The following is a 15,993-nucleotide window of genomic DNA, read 5'->3' on the forward strand; positions in this document are numbered from 1 at the left end:
TTCTGACCTACCTTGTTTTCCTATTTTGTGACCTTTGTTCCTCTCCAAGACTCAGTGTCTTGGTCTCTAAAACAGGGGTGACTCACTAGGTCCCAGAGAAGAGAGGTAAAGTATCAGCTGCCCCCTGCACGGTGCCTGGCCCTTAGGCCGTGAGCACCTAGGACGTGAGTGGCTTGCACGGGCGGATAAACAGGCCTTAAGGAGGAATAACCCCGTGCTTGGGTCAGGGCTGGCCCAGGGACACTGAATACCAGACACACAGTGATGACCATGGCCAGAACCAGTTTACTGGTCGAGGTGAAGGGCTTGGGCTCAGGCCTCCCCAGCATGTCCTAGAAATCCATGTCCTCGGCCAGGTCCTGGAGATACGCCATGTACTGGTCTGAGGTGAGGGAGAGGGGTTGGCTGTTGGAAATGTGCAGGTCGACAGTGTTCTCCAGGGAGGAGGCACCCCCTTGCCGCGCTATGTCTACAAGAACCCTGAGGCACATGGGGACAACCTGTGAGAGATGGGGGAGAAATTGTCAGGAGACACCCCAACACCATCCACTACCCAGGATGGGGCTGAGTAGACTACAAGTCCCAGCATCCCCCACGATAACCCAGGATAAACCAGGTCCAGGCCTGCTGGGAGTTGTAGTTTCCCCCATATTCACACCCAAGTTCAGTTCAGTTCAGTCTGTCAGCGGTGTCAGTCTCTTTGCAACCCCATGGACTGCAGCACGCCAGGCTTCCCTGTCCATCACCAACTCCCAGAGCTTACTCAAACTCATGTCCATCAAGTTGGTGATGCCATCCAACCGTCTCATCCTCTGTTGTCCCCTTCTCCCACAACCAAGGGAGGCCACAAAAACTAAGGTTAAGGCTGCTGAAGGGGTTCCTAGAAGCTAGGGAAGCAGCTGGTGCTCAGAAGGACTCTTGGGAGCTGAAGTACCTCACACAGGCTGCTAGGATTTGTAGTCCACCAACTTCCACATGGTTGGGCGAACTCAAAATTGGCTCTGGGAGAAAGGCCATTGGAGGGACACCCAGAAGCCCCTGAGGAAGAACTGGCAGTTGCAGAGACTGCCAGAAGAACTATGGGAGCTGTAGTTTCTGGAAGCAGCCTTCCTTTTAAAATCCACCCCTCAGCTCCAGGAGCCTGGGGCTGGCAGTACCTTGACCATCACAAGCCTCTTGATCCATGGCTGGTCCTGGGGCCATGACTGCCCCACACAGAACCAGAGGGTATAGAGTGGTGAACGTCTGCTTCCTTCAGTGAAGGTGATCAGATCTGGGGGCCAAGGAACAGAGAGTCAGGGATGGGAAGAAGACCTTCTACCTGCCCCTCCCCTCTCCCCCAAAACTTCATTAACATCCTTATCTTCTCTCCTGATCAAAAGCCCGGCATACCTCTGCCACCATGACTGGGGGCTGTTAATTTGGGGAAAGCCCCTCCACTTATGCACAAGCTTAAATGTTCCTCCTCCCTCCCTCGCATCAAGATGGGGCTGGAAGGTGAACCCCACCCCGCCCAGAGCCCCAGCCTTTGGATGGGGAAACAGGCCCAGGAGGGGCGTTCTCCTCCCCAAGGATGCTCAGTGGTTCTGGAGGACCAGATCAGTGGTGGTGACTGCTTTTTAACCCCTCAAGGCCACACTGTCCACTATGTAGCCATTAGCCATGGCTATTTAAGTTTTAATTGTATCTAATTAAAATCAAATAAAACTTAAAATTCATTTCATTTTCACTCACATCTAAATACTCAGCGTCCACATGCAGCTAGTGGATACGAAGCTGGGCAGTGCAAATACAGTGCTATCTGCATCACTGCACCAAAGTCTATTCGGATAGCAAGCCTCTAGGGGATATCTTTCTCCTGCATCTGTCTTTCCACCACAGTTGGTAATAATGATAATGACTCTGGCAGCTAATTCCCTGAGTGGCTTCTGTATGCTGGGCCTGAGCCCCCTGCCAGCTCCAGGCAGGTAAGGAGAGGGAGGAGACAGTCTGCAGATTTCACAGGTTCAGAGCAGTCCATCCTTCTCCCCAGGTTCAAGCACAAGCAGAGCCGCAGGGTCTGAATTCCACCTCCAACCTCCTGACCCCAGAGATTTTCACCACCGTTGCCTCCTGTTTCCACAGCAAAGCGAAGGCCCTGCCTCACTCACCTGTTATGAAGGGCCCCAGGTTGAACACACCTCCTTCCCTGTCCTTCGGGACCTCGCCGTCAGGCTTGTGGCCACAGCTGGGGAGGAGTTCCTCGCCTATGGCCCAGTACACGTGGCAGTGCCCCAGCCTCTGGGCGCAGAGCCACTGCCCGGCCCGCCACAGGGCCAGCCCCCCGCCCAGGCAGCTCAGCACACGCTGCACGTAGTCTGTCACGCTCTTGTCTGTCAGGGACGCTGCGGGGTCCGGCAGTCGTATTGGCTGCCCGGGCAGCATCCTGTCCCCTGCTTCTGATCCCACCAGCCGCAGGCCCCCAGGGCAGAAGACAGTCTGCTGGAAGACTTGGCAGCCCCGGTAGAAGGCAGTCACCTCGAACTCCCAATCTGAGCAGCAGCAGCCATAACGCGAAGGGGGAGAGAGAATGAGCAGGTGTAAGGGTGTTCTCAACTCGGGTCCTGGCCCCTCCTGGCCCGTAGCTGGCACTCACCTTCCTCGTTCGCCAACAGCTGCTTCAGGGGGTTTTCAGAGAGTCCCCAGTTTGGGCAAAGAGCAGGGATGTCTGATTCGGGGCTCAGTAAGAGCTGAGGGGGGTTCTCAGAGGTCATAGTCAGATTCGAGGGCCCTCCTTCTGGGCTCAAGTCCATGTCACTCAGTAACTTCTGCACAATGTCTTCCTGGACAGGAAAAAATAAAGATCCAGGTGTTTCCATGGCCTTTTCTGGAGACTTCCCACTGACCAAGCTTTTGTATTCAGCCATGTGGAGACCCAGAGAGGAGACAGACCTGAGCTTTGCCCTCAAGGGGCTTCCAGCCTGGGGGAGACACAGCCACCAGCACAGTAAAAGACAGACAGCTTGAGTGTATGCTTGGCACTACAATGGCCCAAGGGGAGCAGCTAATTCCAGCCTGAGGAACCGGCTCTGTGCAAGCAAGACCTGGGCAGAGGGCCTTCCCTGGTGGTCCAGTGGCTAAGATTCCGTGCTCCCAATCCAGGCAGCCCGGGCCCCATCCCTGGTCAGGGAACTAGATCCCACATGCTGCAACTAAGAGTTTGCATGCCACAGCTAAGACCTGGTGCAGCCAGATAAATACTTTTTTAAGAAGACCTGGGCAGAGAAGTCTCAGTAGAATTTCAGAGAGGACTTTCCCCGGCACAGACATCAGCATGATCAAGGATAGCGAGGTTCTGAGCTCACAAGAGGCTGAGAGAACCCTGCACAAGGAGGAAAGCTATCAAATTCTGGAAAGGTGGATTGGGGCCTTGAATGCCTGGTGAAAGCTCTGAAGTTTCTCATGATGATGGCACTGGGAAGCCATGGGAGGGCTGTGAACAGGGAAAGGTCAGGGGCAGACCTGGGTCAGGTTGGGGACAGGCTGCAGGGGAGAGAATGGAGCCTGGGGTGACGGTCCCAGGGGAAGAAGATGACATCTGGACAGGCTGGTGAGGACACAGAAGATGGGATAGAGGCTGAAGGCAGCATGGTTGGGGAGCCTTCTTACCTGGGTATCAGAGGTACTGTGTCTGCCATTGTCTTGAGCGGTATCTGGCTCAGGGATGTCCCTGACCCCTATGGAGAAAAATGGGGAGTGTAGTGGCGGCCCTGGGGACACTCGAAATCCCATCCCTCTAAGGGAAGCCTCACTTCCAGCACACCTGAGTTCACAAACTCATAGATCTTGTGCGGGTCTTGGGAGTCCTTGCTGTGGTCCTCCGCTAAACGCAACACTTCCTTCCGGTTCAGGGCAGACCGGAAATTCCTCTTCCATGTGGGCAGGTCGGGCTTATCCTTCCCAGGAGTATAGGCACCACTGGCTTCAGCCCAGGCCTAGGGGGCCAGTGGTGCCAAGATAGTGGGGAAGATGACTTAGACCTTGCTCCAGGGGTCTTAACCCTGTCTCCTCGTGCCCTAACACCGTCCTCTCCGCTGGCACGTTCTAACTTGTCAGGGTTCCATCCCCAAATTCTCAGATTCTCTGTGCCCCAAGTTCCTCTACCTCCGCCCTTCGAAAACCTTTGCTTGCTAAGCCAGCCTTCCAGGTCCCAGTGAATGTTTGCCCCCAACTTGTCCGAGGACACGCTCTGTGATAACCTCGGCCCCTCGTACTTTTTACCTCGGCTTACCACCACCGGTGTATCCCAGTTTGGTGGTAAGAAACCTTAGTTTCAGGGCCAAGTCTCGCCTCTAATATTCCAAGCCGGCCCTCAGAAATCCTACAACCAAGATTCCCAACCCAGGGGCCTCTGAACCCCCCAGGATGCATTTCCTTCCTTTTCCGGTTCTATTCCCAGAACCAGGAGACTCCGATCCTGACTGCTCTCCCATACCAGTCTGCGGATCCTATCACCTTCTCCCTTTCGAGTTCTAACTCCACCCACTTTCACCAACCAACATAAATAGCGAGCAGCTCCAGGGGAGCTAGCCCCGCCTTCTCGGCCCCGCCCCCTCAGGGACCGCCCCTCCCTGCTCGCACGCACCTGGAAGATGCCGAAATCCTCCTGCTGGGCATCCTGCCGCAAGCCGTGCTTCCAAGGGATGCGGAAACGCGTGCGGCTCTCGCCCAGCCAGGCCACGCCCTCCAACTCCCCTCGGTCCAGCTGAGATATCAGCCAGGGCAGTATCCGAGGCTTTTGGGTTCCCATGGTCTGGCCTGCGCGCAGAGAATACTTCTGGGCACAGGCGGCCTCCCAGGCCTGCCCAGTTGAAGAGTTCCGCACCCAGACCTCCGTCTCAAGGGCCGCGTCGCAGGTCTCTAACCTATATTTTCCTGGGGGTACAGGTGACCTCCCATCCTCCACGGAGGCTCTCTAAATTCAGCGAGGACTCCCTCCTAAGCGCATTTTACACCCCTCCCCTCTTTCCCCCAGCTTCTGATGTGTAGATATCTCTACTTCCCTCAATTCCGCCTGTGTAGACCTCCTCTCTTCCATTGCATACCTCTCCCTCCCACCTACATCACCCAGTGCAGAAACTCCCACCTCCAAGGTAGCGCCCTCCCCCTAGATACTGGGTGTAGATGCGACTGACCTGTAGACCTCCACCTCCCGCACTTACCCAGTGAAGAGACACTTCCACAGTTCCCCCCGCCGCCATGATCCTTTCACCCATTTCCACCCGAGACCATCCACAGTCTCTCCCAAACAACCTCCCCCAGAGCATATCCTCACTTTCTGGAGTGGACTGCCTCCCATTCGCAGAGTGATCCTTCTCTCCCGAGATCCGCCAATACAGATGCCTCCTCTCCCCTCCTCCTTGCTACTCCTGAGTTTGTTTTTGTTTGTTCGTTTTACAGCCGACCTCGGCGCCTGCTATTGCTTCACTTTTTTCCCTGCTTGTTTCACTTTCCCCACATTACACAGCCCGCCTTCTCCACTGTCAATGCACACCCATCCTTTCTCCGCTTCCTCACTCCTGGACGCCACCAGGTCCTCAGGTTTTCCGTGTTACCTAAGTGTTGGGTCGGGGCGCGCAACACTGTCTTTGGGGTCCGGTAGCTCTCGAACTCTCAGCTGCACACCCCCACCTCCCGTCAGTTGAGCTTTAGAGGTGGGGCTTCTTTTTCTCTCGATTTCTCGAAATAAAAAGGGCTTGATCGTCGTTTGGGTGACAGACTCCAGAACCAAAGAGGCGGCTCGGCGAGCCGTGACGTCCGTTCACCTCCCACCCCTTGCCCTTCTTAGGTTTTCCGACCATTGGCATGCTGGGAAAGTCACAAGCAAATTAAGCGGAACCCAGCGCTCCGCCCCTCTTACGTGGGGGCCCTCGCCAACCCGAACCAGTGCGCAGGCGCGGGAAAGTTGTCCTAAGAAAGGAAAGTTTATACAAGTTCAGAGGAGGAGGAGGTGGCTGCGGCCGGGGCCCAGGACCAGGTGAGCGGGACATCAGCGAGGGCTTGGAGAGGAGGAAAGAAGAGGGAGCCGGGAGCCGGGAGCGGGCAACTCAGTCCTGCTCCTCCGACATCCAAGCGTCTTCAGTCTCCCAAATTCTAGCGTGAGTCAGAGAGTAGAACTACACCTCCCAGCAGGCTGCGTGGCGAACCAGTAACGGACCGAGGGGAATGTTTGCTGCGACGCCTGCTGGGATTGGTAGTTCTTAATCCTCTACGGATTTCAGTCTCTTGGCATCTTCCTTCAGAATCCAGAAGTCGGAGCCCTAGGGCCTCTTCCTCAGGGGTCTGAGGCCACAGCCCCAACCCTAACCCTTCTCTCTTAGAGTCAGGAGTTCAGACCCCCAGCTCTCTTCTCCAAAAATTCAAGCGCTCCGGCCCCAGACCCCTCCTCCCTAGACCCAAGAATCAGAATCCCCAGACGTCTCCTCTCTCAGGATCAAGGTGTCTTTGTCCTCATTCCTCTTCTCTCTCTAGAGACAAGGATAGGGGCCCCCAGACCCCAAAACTCCCACAAAAGACCTGGGATCCCCTTCCCTCTTTGGGGATTCATTAGTCCTGGCTCCGTCCTCATTCGGGGACTAGGAATTTGGGCCCCAGCCTTCACTTCTCTTTGAACCCTGGAGCCCATCCTCCATTTCCTTCTCTCACAGGTGCCCCCATGGCGGGCTCGGAAGAGCTGGGGCTCCGGGAGGACATGCTGAGGGTCCTAGCTGCCTTCCTTAGGCGGGGTGAGGCTGTGGGGTCTCCCATTCCGACCCCACCCAGGTAAGAGGAGTTGCCCTCCTTCCTCAGGGAGCTGCATTTGGGATGGACCCCTCTCCAACTCTTGCTCCTGGACTCAATCTGTCTCCTTCCCCACCTCTTTATATCTCATTCTACTCCTTGTCCTGGGGGTTGCAGGGAAGGTCTCTCAGTAGGAGGACAAAGGGACTGCTTGCGAAGAGCTTCTGGGATCACTCTCTGAGGTCCCCTTCCCCAGGAGCCCTGCCCAGGAGGAGCCAACAGACTTCCTGAGCCGCCTTCGAAGATGTCTTCCCTGCTCCCTGGGGCGAGGAGCCGTTCCCCCTGAGTCCCCTCGGCCTTGCTCCCTGCCACTCCGGCCCTGCTATGGTTCAGAGCCTGGTAAGACATTTCCTTCAATCATCCAAGAACTGGCATGGTCAGCAGCTTTGATTCTTAAAGCATAGAGAGGATAAGGAACTAGTTCATGACCACCCCCCGACACCCAACTGGATTGCTATCTGTCAGTTCTGTGAACTGCTTTAGGACAGCTTTTGGTCCCTCTCTATTATCTCCCTCTTTCCACACGTGCTTCCTTGCCCCTAAACTTTTGTAGCCACCAGTACCCCCAGTACTGGATTTAGAAAAGGCAGAGGAACCAGAGATCAAATTGTCAACATCCAATGGATGATAGAAAAAGCAAGAGAATTCCAGAAAAAATCTACTTCTGCTTCATTGACTATGCTAAAACCTTTGACTGTGTAGATCACAACAAACTGGAAAATTCTTAAAGAGATGGGAATACCAGACCACCTTACTTGCCTCCTGAGAAATCTGTATGCAGGTCAAGAAGCAACAGTTAGAACCAGACATGGAACCACAAACTTGTTCCAAATTGGGAAAGGATTATGTCAAGGCTGTATGTTGTCACCCTGCTTATTTAATTTATATGCAGAGTACATCAGGTGAAATGCCAAGCTGGATGAAACTGGAATCATGATTGCTGGGAGAAATATCAGTACGGTCAAAAGTGCAGATGACACTACCCCTTATGGCAGAAAGTGAAGAGAAGCTAAAGAGCCTCTCATCGAAAGTGAAAGAGAAGACTGAAAAAGCTAACTTAAAACTCAGCATTCAAAATACTAAGATCATGGCAAATAGATGGGGAAACAATAGAAACTGTGCAGACTTTATTTTTGGGGGCTCCAAAATCACTGCAGATGGTGACTGCAGCCATGAAATAAAAAGACGCTTGCTTCTTGGAAGAAATGCTGTGACCAACCTAGGCCACATAGTAAAAAGCAGAGACGTTACGTTGCCAACAAAGGTCCATCTAGTCAAAGCTATGGTTTTTCCAGTAGTCATGTACGGATGTGAGAGTTGGACCATAAAGAAAGCTGAGCACTGAAGAACTGGTGTTTTTGAACTGTGGTGTTGGAGAAGACTCTTGGGAAGAGTCCCTTGGACTGCAAGGAAGTCAAACCAGTCAATCCTAAAGGAATCAGTCCTGAATTTTCCTTGGAAGGACTGATGATGAAGCTAAAGCTTCAATACTTTGGTCACCTGATGCGAAGAACTGACTCATTTGAAAAGACCCTGATGCTGGGAAAGACTGAAGGTGGGAGGAGAAGGGGATGACAGAGGATAAGATGGTTGGATGGCATCACTGACTCTATGGACATGAGTTTGAGCAAGCTCTGGGAGTTGGTGATGGACAGGGAGTCCTGGTGTGCTGCAGTCCATGGTATCGCAAAGAGTTGAACACGACTGACTGACTGGACTGAACTAAACTGTACCCCCAGTAGGGAGGCAGGAGACCTGATTTTTGGTAACAATTGCCTGGCTGTTTTGGTTACATGAATCCTTTTCTCCAGTAGCAAAGTAGGAACGAAGAGGGGTGGGAATTGGACTTGATCAAGAGTGATAGGTAGGTTTTTTCTCATACATGAGCCTGGATAGACTAGTAATGGCTACTGGAGGGGCTTTGTTGAAGAGGATTTCATAGCTGGGGAGAAGAGTTCTGTGATGAGTTGCCTGAAAAGAATAAGGGATAGAATGGGATACTAAGGGTCATTAACCTGGGGTGTGCCATGTGTTTGCCTTCCTTAGATAGGATAATCTTCAAGGTCCAAACACTCTTAAGTCCAGCTTGGGGAAGAGTACAAGGGGTTTTTTAATCAGGTTTGCTCATTGGTCTTCAGTTTACCCCACTCTGAAGTAGAAATCATTGCTACCTGGCAAGATGATTGGGAGGAGAGAACACCCAAGTTCCCGATGTTGGGTCCAAAGTTCCTAAAGACTCATCATTGGCTCTTTTCATTCCAGGCCCTGCTACCCCAGATTTCTATGCCCTGGTGGCCCAGCGGCTGGAACAGCTGGTCCAAGAGCAACTGAGATCCCCACCTAGTCCAGGTGAGGTGCAGAGGGACGCTGGAGAAAGATGCAGGTAGAAGGGTCACCAGGGTTCTGCCCCCAGCCAAATTCTCTTCTGCCTCCAGAATTACAGGGTCCCGCACCCACAGAGAAGGAAGCCCTGCTGCGAAAACTGGTGGCCTTGCTGGAAGAGGAGGCAGAAGTCATCAACCAGAAGGTGATGGGTGGTCTGTTCCCCCTTTAGCTAGGATAGGAATTGCAGCATGGTTCCACCCTGGGACCTGAAGCTGGATCTGCATTCTCACTGGATGGTCAGACAGGGAACAGTGGGACAAGGCTTCAGTGAAAGAGTGAGTGAAGGGTAAGCCAGGGCAATACCTTGAACTACTGCCTTTCATTGATCGCTAGAGGGGAGTGGCTTATAGGCAAAGGACTATGGCCACCAGAAACACCGTCTAAGAAAGAGATTGGGACCAGGTGAGGAAGTAAGGGAATGTATGGTGTGGGAAAGGGTGGGAGGTGTGGTTTGAAGCTGCTGATGCTGTTTAGTTGCTAAGTCGAGTCTGACTCTTTGCAACCCAATGGACTGTAACCCAAAGTCAGCTATTTAAAATCTGAAGACCTGATTGACTATATAGGGCTATGACTTAGAATGTAGGAGAAATGGACTGCCAGAGGGAGTGTGGCTTGTGGCTCTGTCCTGGAATCTAGTTGGCTCAGGAGCTTGGGCAAAGTGTACCGTCTTACTCATTGCATGGTAGAAGGCAAGGTTGCTGTAGACACTGGCTTGGTCTCTGGGTCTCTGGGAAGCCCACAGAAGTGTCGCTAGAATATTAGCAAGCTGCTGCTAAGTCACTTCAGTCGTGTTCGACTCTGTGCACCCCATAGACGGCAGCCCGCCAGGCTCCCCCGTCCCTGGGATTCTCCAGATAAGAACACTGGAGCGGGTTGCCATTTCCTTCTCCAATGCATGAAAGTGCAAAGTGAAAGTGAAGTCGCTCAGTCGTGTACGACTCTTAGCGACCCCATGGACTGCAGCCTTCCAGGCTCCTCCATCCATGCGATTTTCCAGGCAAGAGTACTGGAGTGGGGTGCCATTGCCTTCTCCATTAGCAAGCTAGAACACAGCTAGTATAGGGCTTGGCCCTGATTGGCTGTTGGGGCCTTGGCAGGGGCATGGCTTGGCTTTGCCAGTTTTCGGCCATCTTTCTGGTAGTAGCTTGGCTGAGACCTTATAGTCTAGTTTGTGATTGGGGGATGTGCCGGATAGGGGCGAGGCCTAGGGCGCCAATTATACCTAGAACTCGCTTGAAGCCACGCCTCCGGCTTCCTATTGGCTAGCTACGAGGGTGTGACTGAGGCTTACTTACCCTAGCTCTTCCCCTCCCTGTCCCACAGCTGGCTGCAGACCCAGCCTTGCAGCGCAAACTGGCGCGCCTCTCAGCCAGTTCCTTCAGCCGCCTAGTGGAGCTCTTCTCTAGCAGAGAGATCAGCCCTCGCCCAAGTCAAACATTACCGTGCCCTGGGCCTCCGCCACCTTCCCCGGAACCCCTGGCCCGCCTGGCCCTGGCTATGGAACTGAGTCGGCGAGTGGCGGGGCTGGGGGGCACGTTGGCCGGACTCAGTGTAGAGCATGTGCACAGCTTCGCGCCCTGGATCCAGGCCCACGGGGGCTGGGTGAGCCGCCAAAGCCTCTCTGGGCTTCTCTTTATCTAATTGTCGTTGTATGTGTGTGTATTGGGGGTGGGGTGGGGGGACGGGGGTGGGGTCTTAACCTTCCTTTCAGGCATCACGGGACCCCGCTTCCACCGTTTGTCCTTCTGTGTTTATTGAGCACCTCCTGTACACCAGGCACTGTCTTGATAACTGCAGATGCCCTACGCAGCTTTAACCACTCTGGTATACACAAAAAGTTATGTCAGAAACAAATTTCCTCATCTGTAAAGGCAGGAGAACTCTTAATACCTACCTCAAAGGGTTATTGTGAGGATTAAAATGGAATCATCCTTGTAGGTACTTGGTCTTTGTGGGATGACTGACTGTGCAGCGCTGCCAGCGGGAATGCCTTTTCCCCAATATCCCCCTTCCTTGCTTCCTCTGCCCACTTGCTCAGGTATCACCCCCAGTGAGGCCTTCCCTGGTCTTCATTTAAAGTCGCAGTGACCCCCACACCCTTCCACCTTAACATGCTTGCTCACTGCTTTAAATCCAGCGCTGGGCTCAGAGCTGGATGGGGCTCCTGTGTACGGACTAAATGACCTTTGGCTGCTGTCCCCGTCTCCTTGAACATCAGTTTCTGGCTGCTCAGTGGACACCATCTCATTTACCAGCCTCATCCCTGCCAGGCTGCCGTGGCTTCACGGACTGGCAGAAGCTGGCTAGGTGTGTTTGAGGAGCAGAAAGGCAGCCAGTAGGGCTGGAGCAGGGTGGGTGAGGGGGAGAGGATGGGAGATGAAAGCAGGAGAGGCGGCCAGATCGTGCAAGTCTTTAGGCCTTGTGATCATGCTTAAGAACTTGCACACAGAGTGAGCCAGGAGTTGTAGGAGGGCTCTTTGTATAGGAGGGATGCAAGCTGACTTGGGTGGTCACGGGCGCCCTCTGGCGGCCGTATGGGGACTAATGTAGGGGGCAAGGGCGGAAATGGGGAGCCCCAGGGGGATGCCAGCGCTGGTCCAGGGAGGAGTTGAGGGTGTATCAGACCAGGGTCGGGGCAGTGGAGAATTCTGGATTTAATTTGGAAATAAGCCTGACAGATTTTGCTCACGGAGTGGATGGGGAGACCGAATGGGAGACAGGAGTCGCGGATGATGCCGAAGATGCCGACCTGAGCAGCTACAGAGTACATCTGATGTACCCTGAGACCGGGAGGAGCAGAGTGGAGGGGAAGGTGGGGGGCAGGTTTGGGGAGGAGTTAGAGGTGATCGGAGGTGGTTCAGTTAAGAGAGAGAGACCCTTCAGACCTCAATGCAAGATGATGATGGAACAGTAGATATTAGGGTCCAGAGCTCAGTGCAGAAGCTGGTTTAGTAGTAAGAACATTTTATTCTTTAAGGAATAATAACAGGCAAGCTTGGCCAGGTACTCAGGCAAGGCCTTTAGTGGAATGATCCCATCTATACCCCTCAACCACCTTATAGGATTCGATTATTATCCTGGTTTTATGGATGCTGAGGGAAAGTCCTTTAGTCAGGGTGGGGAATTGGAATTAGGACTTTAACGCAAAGTCAGGGCTCTTTACTGTTAAAGCCCCAGGACTCTGTTCCCCTTCCTTCAGTCTCTCTCCCCCAACTGTGTGGCTCTGCCTCTCCCACCCACCCCCAGGACCGTTTCCACCCACCCTGGGTCTGTGATCCTTTCTTGGGGTCTCCATCCCTCACCTCTCATCCCGGTCTGCCTCTCTCTGGGTCTCTGTCCCCTTCCCCTCTCTGGTTCCTTGCCTTCCCGATCTCTGCTCTCACTGGGCCAGTGTGGACACCGCTGTGAGTAGAGGACGCCTCTCCGCTCACAGGGATCCACCACTTTTCCCTTCCAGGAGGGCATCTTGGCAGTTTCACCTGTGGACTTGAACTTACCCTTGGACTGAGCTCTCCCTCAGAAGTTGCTGTAAGATCAGACCTCATGTCCCTGCACCCTCTTTCTAAGCCTTCCTATTCCACTCAGGGCTGTGGGGTGGTGCCTGCCCTCTATTTTTTTGCCAAAAAAAAAAAAAACCACCAAAAAACCTGTTTAAAATGTTTTCACATTAAAAACTTTTTCAAGTCTTATGTGTTCTTTCTCTCAAAAACTAAAGGACTAAGTAGAGGAGATTTGCTTCAGGGACCTCTCTAGTTTATAAATTGGGGAAAGAACCAATTCATTCCTTCTGGATATATTCATTTCGGACACCTACAAACTCCTGTCACCTGAACAGCTATCTCCAGAACAAAGCTGTGCTCTTCCTTCACAGGGCATCCAGAACGCCATCCGCTTCTCATTTTTCTCTTCACTCCGCTCCTTCTGAGCCTTTTTTGCTGGTTTCTCCTCATTTACCTGTCTACCAGAGGTTGTCACCTTCTTAGGGCTATCACCCCCTTCACTGAATTATGTTTGTAAACGCTTAAAATGAAAAGTACAGGATTACAAAGGAAGCCAAGTACAGTCAAGCCTCCGTATTCACAGATTCCGTATTTTCAAATTCACCTACTCTTAAACATTTATCTGTAGTCCCCAAACGAGTACTCACGTGCCTTTGCACTCACTGGTAGGCGTGCACGTGCTCAGAGCAGTAAACAGTCGGACCGACCCAGTGGGCACCTTTCAGCTCAGGTCGGGCGAGGCAAGGCTGCCTTCCTGTTGCAGTTCTCACACTGTGTACAAACATCCTTTCCACATTCTATATTCAGTGCCACATTTTTCACGTTTCTGTGCTATTTGTGGTGATTCCACTGTCCCAAAGAGCCCCAAAGCATAGCCGGAAGGTCCTAGCGAGCATTCCTAAGTGAAGGAAGGCTGCCATGAACCACAATTCAATGCAGTCTGTTGTAGATCATTTTTGTTACTGTAGGCTGCAAGACCAATGCGAATAGGCCCACTATACATTAAATAATGTGTCTACAAACAGAAAATACACAGAAAACCTGATTATATTTTGATGGGTTGATGAAAGTGTTGTGACAAGACACCTGTGGCAACCTGACCCGGTATCTCCCCTGGGATCAGGGTGGAACAGGGTGTTCACCAATTCTGTGTTTGTGATGACTTTGTGGGGTGTAACTAGCGCAAATAAGGATCCAGTGTGGAAATAAAGCTTTCAAGATTAATATAAAAATTAGTGGTATAATAATAGACATGCCTCCTCATTAATTAAAAACACCTAGGGTGGGTCTCATAACCATGATTTCTAAGTAGAGCAGGAATGACATTTGGAGATGGATCAGATCATATGCGTTTAGCAGCTCACGAGAACGCATTTATTAATTGCAGTTTCTGTGTGTCAGGGGCATGGGCGCAGCTTCGCCGGGCGCTTGGCTCTTGGTGTGGCTATGCTGCTATCAAGGTCTCAGCTTGTCTCACCTGAGGCTGGGGGCCTCTTGCTAGCGCTTGTTTTAGCAGAGTCATTGCGGCCTCATAGAGACACCCGACTCTTCATTTTGACTCAGGTCTGGTAACCACCTTTCTAATCACATGAACTCCCCCGTGATCTTGTCCATTTCGTGGTCTGCGACCTAATGCAGCACTGGCCAATAGAAATATAACATGAGCCATATGTGTTATTTAGAATATAACAGTAGCCCCATGAAAGCGAAGTAAAAAAGTTAAATTAATTTTAACCATAATTTTTATTTACCACATTTATCCAAAATAGAATCATTTCAGCATGTAATCAATATTAAAAATGCAAATGAAGTATTACAGATTCTTTTTTTACATAAAGTCTTCAGAATCTGGTGTGCATTTTTACAGCCATAGCATATCTCAGCTGACACTTGTCATGGGCCATTACTCAGTAGTCCCATGTGGCTGCCATCTTGGAGAATGAAGAATCTGACACTTGATGGCTCCCCCAGTTTTGCTTCCAGCCCAGACCACCCCCCTGTACTCTCTGTGGTGTGGAATTTGCTCAGTCGTATCCGACTCTTTGCGACCCTATGGACTGTACCCTGCCAGGCTCCTCTGTTATGGAATTCCCCAGACAAGAATACTGGAGTGGGTTGCCATTCCCTTCTCTAGGGGATCTTCCCTATCCAGGGATCAAACCCTGGGTCTCCTGCATTACAAGGAGACCCTTTACCATCTGAGCCACCAGGAAAGCCCCTGTACTCTATACCCAGTGACATTAGTTTATTCCCTAATGTTGTAGAGAGAATGTGTTATAATTTTTCCTTCTTTATAGCAACACAAGAGCAAAAGTAATTGATTGGGTTAATTGGAATTCAGAAGGAAAAAAAAGATAAGACACAAAAACCCTGCTGAAACATTTGGAGAAATAGAAAAGAAAAAAAAAATTCCACACAACATACAATGTAAGGGTCAAGATGTGGGTTCAGATAAAGTCTCTGCTTTTCAACAGACAACATTAAGAAAAGGAAAAGACAGGTCACAGATTGGGAGAAAAATGTAAAGTCAGTATACCTAAAAGAGACCTGTATCTAGACGCTATAAAGAACGTTTACAATTGGTGAATAAGAAAACAACTCTGTTTGCAAAAATACACAAAAGAATTGAGCAGACACTTGACAAAAGAAAATATACAAATAGGGGAACTTCCCAGGTGGTGGAGTGGTTAAGGACCCGCCTTCCACTGCAGGAGGTGTGAGTTCCATCCCTGGTTGGGAATCTTGCAGCAACTACTGAGCCCACATGCTCTGGAACCTGTGCACAATAACTAAAACCCGAAGCAGCCAAATTTAAAAAAAAAAAAAAATTTTTATTTTAAAGAAAGAAAACATGCAAATTGCCGATAAGCACACGAAAACACGAAAAGGTGCTGAACAACATTGGCGGTCAGGGCAATAATGCAAGTCACAACCAGGAGATAATCTCTTCCTACACAGGAGAGTCGTTAAAATTATAGACTGATTTTATTAAGTGCTGGAGGGGATGTGGAGCACCTAGAACTCTCACGCATCACTGATGGAAATGCAAATTGGTAGAATACCATAGGAAACTTTGGGGCAGTTTCTTATCAAGTTAAACATACACCTAGCATAGGACGCGCAAGCATGTCCTCCTAGCTTGACCCAAGAGAACTGAAAGTGTACATCTACAGAAAGGTTGGGACACGATGGTTTATGGCCTCTTTATTCATAACAGCCCTAATCTGGAAACCACCCACATGTCCACCAAGAGGAAAATGTGATCCAGCAATACAATGGAATACTCCTC

At 51.4% G+C, this 15,993-nt stretch overlaps 2 protein-coding genes across 6 annotated transcripts; one reads left to right on the forward strand and one right to left on the reverse strand.

Moving 5' to 3' along the window:
- Positions 1-265: 265 nt before the first annotated feature.
- On the reverse strand, positions 266-5,695 carry IRF3 (interferon regulatory factor 3). 2 transcript variants are annotated; one of them, XM_004015378.5, is made up of 8 exons: positions 5,595-5,695; positions 4,625-4,797; positions 3,803-3,974; positions 3,649-3,716; positions 2,636-2,822; positions 2,151-2,531; positions 1,158-1,273; positions 266-500 (listed from the first exon to the last, which is right to left on the reverse strand). In XM_004015378.5, exons 2-8 carry the CDS (start codon positions 4,787-4,789, stop codon positions 333-335), a joined length of 1,257 nt encoding a protein of 418 aa, XP_004015427.2. In that variant the 5' UTR covers positions 4,790-4,797; positions 5,595-5,695; the 3' UTR covers positions 266-332. The 2 variants fall into 2 exon arrangements, with proteins under 2 accessions (XP_004015427.2, XP_027834428.1); XM_027978627.2 differs by having other exon boundaries at positions 5,315-5,695.
- Positions 5,696-5,901: 206 nt separating this feature from the next.
- On the forward strand, positions 5,902-12,893 carry BCL2L12 (BCL2 like 12). Of its 4 annotated transcripts, none has more exons than XM_027978629.3 (7): positions 6,063-6,137; positions 6,687-6,801; positions 7,016-7,158; positions 9,082-9,168; positions 9,255-9,346; positions 10,528-10,806; positions 12,662-12,893. In XM_027978629.3, exons 2-7 carry the CDS (start codon positions 6,695-6,697, stop codon positions 12,710-12,712), a joined length of 759 nt encoding a protein of 252 aa, XP_027834430.1. In that variant the 5' UTR covers positions 6,063-6,137; positions 6,687-6,694; the 3' UTR covers positions 12,713-12,893. The 4 variants fall into 4 exon arrangements, with proteins under 4 accessions (XP_060254749.1, XP_060254750.1, XP_027834430.1 ...); XM_042232324.2 differs by lacking the exon at positions 6,063-6,137 and adding an exon at positions 6,259-6,477; XM_060398766.1 differs by lacking the exon at positions 6,063-6,137 and adding an exon at positions 5,902-6,016 and having other exon boundaries at positions 10,528-12,893.
- Positions 12,894-15,993: the final 3,100 nt, after the last annotated feature.

The sequence above is a fragment of the Ovis aries genome, chromosome 14 (assembly GCF_016772045.2).
Source record: "Ovis aries strain OAR_USU_Benz2616 breed Rambouillet chromosome 14, ARS-UI_Ramb_v3.0, whole genome shotgun sequence".
Taxonomy (NCBI): Eukaryota; Metazoa; Chordata; class Mammalia; order Artiodactyla; family Bovidae; genus Ovis; species Ovis aries.